Source organism: Hermetia illucens, chromosome 2 (genome assembly GCF_905115235.1).
Source record: "Hermetia illucens chromosome 2, iHerIll2.2.curated.20191125, whole genome shotgun sequence".
NCBI lineage: Eukaryota > Metazoa > Arthropoda > Insecta > Diptera > Stratiomyidae > Hermetia > Hermetia illucens.
The window spans coordinates 29,306,517-29,310,711 of record NC_051850.1 but is presented as its reverse complement, the minus strand read 5'-3'; the positions used below and the strand labels follow the sequence as shown (position 1 = coordinate 29,310,711).

Here is a 4,195-nt window from a genome sequence, read left to right as displayed (position 1 = left end):
CTAGATTTGGAGACTTATGTCAAAAATTGTGTCAAATAATTGAGCCCAAAATTTGATGGCTCAAAACCTACGATCCAATCAAATATCTCCGGTATTACCTTTGCGCTTCTGTCGATCGGTCATATATCAATGTGTATGTTGATTTGTAATCAAGAAAATGTATGTCACATAAATTTTTCCATAGTTACAATTTTGAAACATTACCATTGAGACAACTTATGAATTTTAGTAACAGACTCTAATTTCCTTTCGCCAGTCAACAAGCGAAAACTAGACCTTGACCAAGTAACTATCCAAAGGTAGTTGATCTCGGATTTGGCACATTCAGGTGTGTGTCGCCTAGCCAGGCGATTAGATTAGCTCTCCAGCATCCAGTTAGCCCCTTGACTCAACTAATTCTTCATTCTATGTTGCGGTGGGTTAGGTGAAGTCAAATGCACCAAGTTGACTAGCGGACAGTTTACTTTTTAAGTTCCATAAGAGTAGTGCAACCAGATACTCGCAAAAATCATATAATCTCTTAAACGTGTGATATTTAAGTGCTGTTACGAATAAGTTAACTAGGATTATGAAGTTTTCAATAATTTTGTTATTAGTTTACGGGTTTACATTGGCGAATTCCGAAGAAGTTCCGAAGAAGCGTGAAAAAAGGACAATTATATTAGGAACATTTTTAAAGGCGTTGATTTTGAAAGAAGCGGCCTTAGGTGCGGCGTTGCGTTTTGTTGAGTCACCTCAAAATTTCACTGGGTTTTTTGGACCACCACCACCACCAATATCTAGAGCAAGAAGCGGTCAATTGAGAAATGGTGGACGCATGCAACCTGGAAGGATGCAACAAAATGGACAACCAGCAATGAATGGTAACGGGCAGCAACAAATGATAGCACAACCCGCTATGATGGCTGGTAATAATGGGGGGCAATCGCAAATGATGCAAGGAAGCGGACAACCTCAAATGATGAACGCTGGCGGACAACCAGATATGATGGCTGGAGGTGGACAAAATGGAATGATGAATGGCGGAGGACAACCCGAAATGATGCAAGCTGGAGGACAAGCTGGGATGATGGCTGCAGGAGGTCAAGCATCCATGATGGATACTGGAGGACAAGCTGGGATGATGGCTGCAGGAGGTCAAGCATCAATGATGGATAGTGGAGGACAACCAGCCGGAGGTGGACAAGACCAAACGAACGGCCCACCTCCTATGGATCAACAAAATGCGCAACCTCCAATGGCGCAGCAAAACGGACAAACTTCCATGGCACAGCAAAACGATCAACCCCCAGCAATGCAAGCTCCAGCCGCTGATCAACCTCAAACAGCGCAAGATAACGCACAACCTCAACAACCAGATGCAAGTCAAGGTCAAGGAGCAGCCGCTGGAGGAGGGCAGCCTCAAGCCCAAGACCAAGGAGCAGCCGGTGCGGGAGATCAGCCTCAAGGTGGCACACAAGATCAAGGAACAGCTGGTGCAGGAGGGCAAGCTCAAGCTGGATCTGACGGCCAAAATCAAGCAGCCCCACAAAATGGTCAGCCAAATAGTGGACAGTCCCCAGAAGCAGCAGCAGCTGGTCAACCTCAAGCAGCCCAAGGCGGCGCGCAATCCCCTGCACCTGATGCAGGTCAAGGCCAAGGAGCAGCCGATGCTGGAGGACAACCTCAAAGTGGATCTAATGACCAAGCAGGTCCACAAGCCGATCAGAACCAAAATGCGCAAGCAGGAGACCAAACTCAAGCACAACCAGCTGGCGATCAGCAACAGGCAGATGGTGGTGCCCCACAGTCGGCTCCCGCGGATAATCAACAACAAGCTCAGCCTCCTCCAGATCAAGGTCAAAATACCCCAACTGCACAAGGTGGAAACTCCCTCGATGGAGCAGTTGGTGGTCCGTCTGGTCCTCAACAGCCTGGCCAGCAAATAGACCAAACCACTGCGCCAGGAGGACCTCAACTAAACGGAAATGTTGGTGCCACTAATTTCATCACGGGACCTGGTGTAGACCTCAGCAGCCAAGCTCCATTCACCGCGACAGGTATTGGCGGAGTACCAAATCCAGCTCTAGCGTTCACTGGCCAAGGCCTTCCAAACAATATCGGTGAGTGTTTCAATACTATACAAAAGTATTCTGAATCGGATCTAAACCAAACAAACGATCTAACCAATTTCGTCCAAAAGGTAGAACCCAAGTGTTTGGAGCTAATAATATCGCTCCTCAAACGGCTCAAAGTTTTATGAGTCTCCCGAACGGATTACAGTTTATGAACTATCATCAACCGAACGACCACTACTTGCCTTCAAGTCAACCGCATCTATCAAGTTTTCATAATTTTGAAGTATTTCCTCGAAATTTCCGCTATCACTTTTCTTATTAAAACTATCTATTATGTGTATATTCTAGTTTATATCATTGGACATAAGATAAATAATTTATCCATTTCATAACCGGAATTGGCCATGATGGCGGCGAATGAGTTGTACCCAAAAATGATTGGCATCAAAATTTACCATAGTAAAAAAGGCGTAGAAAAGAACGGAAAGATTTTGATTTCAAAATTCGATTAATATGCAACGGAAAAATTTAAATATCTTATTCAGATTTGGGTTAGTATCTAGACAGATATTGTGCAACTTATGTGCCTGCGAGCTAGAATTAACTTTCACTTATTTATGTTTTGTGTAATATTCAAGATCGCAAACCGTTTAGTGTTATGAGTTCCATTGTTTCTGAAATTAATGCTGACATTGTGCTTATTTATTACTCCTTCTAAATTATTCTCAATAAAAACTACATTACAAATTATGATAGATAAGATTATCTGAGCAGAAAGATGCAATGAATTCACTTCGAAGCCAGTACACAAACCAAAACCACAACTAATACTCATGTCGGATGAATCGACAAGTGAGTATCTTGCCCAGTTTCAATTAGTTTAATTTAAAAAGGATTCAAGGACGCTCCCTCAAGACAAATCACGTAAGTATCTCATTAAAAGCTTAAGAAATTGAGCACCTGTACTCTATCCACAACAAATCAGATTCCGATTGAACTTCTGTCTGAATAATCCATGAAATGATAACCACCCTGTTACCCTAATTATATCTCTAAGTAATTATGTTTGCACTAGGACCAGGTAAGTCAGGCTGACAACCTAATAACCATAATAATCTACTTCTTGGATAGCATTCCAATTAGATGAATAATCAATAAAATAATGAACTTATTGCGCTACTTAACTCACCCTAAAATCCATAATTTTTGGATTAGATTAAAGGGCAAGGATATTGGTCAGATTAGAAAGGATTTGATGAGGTGTGGGCTAATCAGATAAATATACCATGAATGAAGCCTTTCAATATAATGAAAAGAATTTTTTAGGACGATTATGGTACTCAACTGCCGATGTGGGGAGACAAGTTAAAACATCGCCAGCTGCTTCTGAGGCAGCTCTGCTTTGAATTACGCAGGAGACTAGGTCCTTTCCCCTCTACCTTGGTCACCAATTCAAGACACTATCGCTTCTTTGCTTCCAGGATGCCAAGGGTTTCACAGTTAGTTAGTTAGTTTAGTTTAGCAGGTTTTCGCGAATCTGAGAGAATGCGCAAACTCTTCGTTCAAGAAAACCTTACCAAGGTCTCTTCGTGTTAGGTTCTGAGGAGGGCGAGCAGCTGCATAGGAAGATCCCTCTCTTCCGCCTCCTCACATTGGCCGCATATTGCCGAGACCACCACTCCGACATCTTCCATGTGGTAGTTTAAGGAGCAATGTCCCTACTAGCATTTTCATGTCTTCAGAAACAACAAAAACAGTCTGACCTCAACGCTAGCCCATATCTTCACTAGCACCATCCGCAAGTGAGTCCTGGTCATATCGCTGAAGGGCTTCACAGCACGTGCTAAGTATTGCCGAACATTGCAGCTTTGCCGTCTGCAAAATTTGGTTGCGCGCTTGCATACTACCTTCCTCTTACTCTACTCTGTTTTTTTAAGCGCTCGTTGTTGTATTCCTCGGCAACTGCCTAGAATTTAGTAAAGTGATTTTGTGCTACCCGTCCGCAGATCGAGTCTTTCACTTTTCCACAATCTTGTCCAGAATACGGATACCTTGTGACACTGGCTATTGAGTACGACTCCGGTGGAGTTCCACTTTTTCGCTGGTTTACCGCAGCCAATATTCTTATCGGTCCTTGT

General features: G+C 43.2%; 1 protein-coding gene across 2 annotated transcripts; it reads left to right on the top strand.

Moving 5' to 3' along the window:
- The first annotated feature begins 323 nt into the window (after nt 1-323).
- On the top strand, nt 324-2,807 carry LOC119650052 (basic salivary proline-rich protein 2-like). Of its 2 annotated transcripts, none has more exons than XM_038052541.1 (2): nt 324-2,102; nt 2,187-2,389. In XM_038052541.1, exons 1-2 carry the CDS (start codon nt 569-571, stop codon nt 2,240-2,242), a joined length of 1,590 nt encoding a protein of 529 aa, XP_037908469.1. In that variant the 5' UTR covers nt 324-568; the 3' UTR covers nt 2,243-2,389. The 2 variants fall into 2 exon arrangements, with proteins under 2 accessions (XP_037908469.1, XP_037908468.1); XM_038052540.1 differs by having other exon boundaries at nt 326-2,102; nt 2,183-2,807.
- The last annotated feature ends 1,388 nt before the right edge of the window (nt 2,808-4,195 follow it).

Coding starts and splice junctions, on each gene's coding strand:
- LOC119650052 (XM_038052540.1), top strand. CDS start 569: ATGAAGTTTTCAATAATTTTGTTATTAGTTTACGGGTTTACATTGGCG. Junction 2,103..2,182: donor AGGCCTTCCAAACAATATCG/GTGAGTGTTTCA, acceptor TTCGTCCAAAAG/GTAGAACCCAAGTGTTTGGA.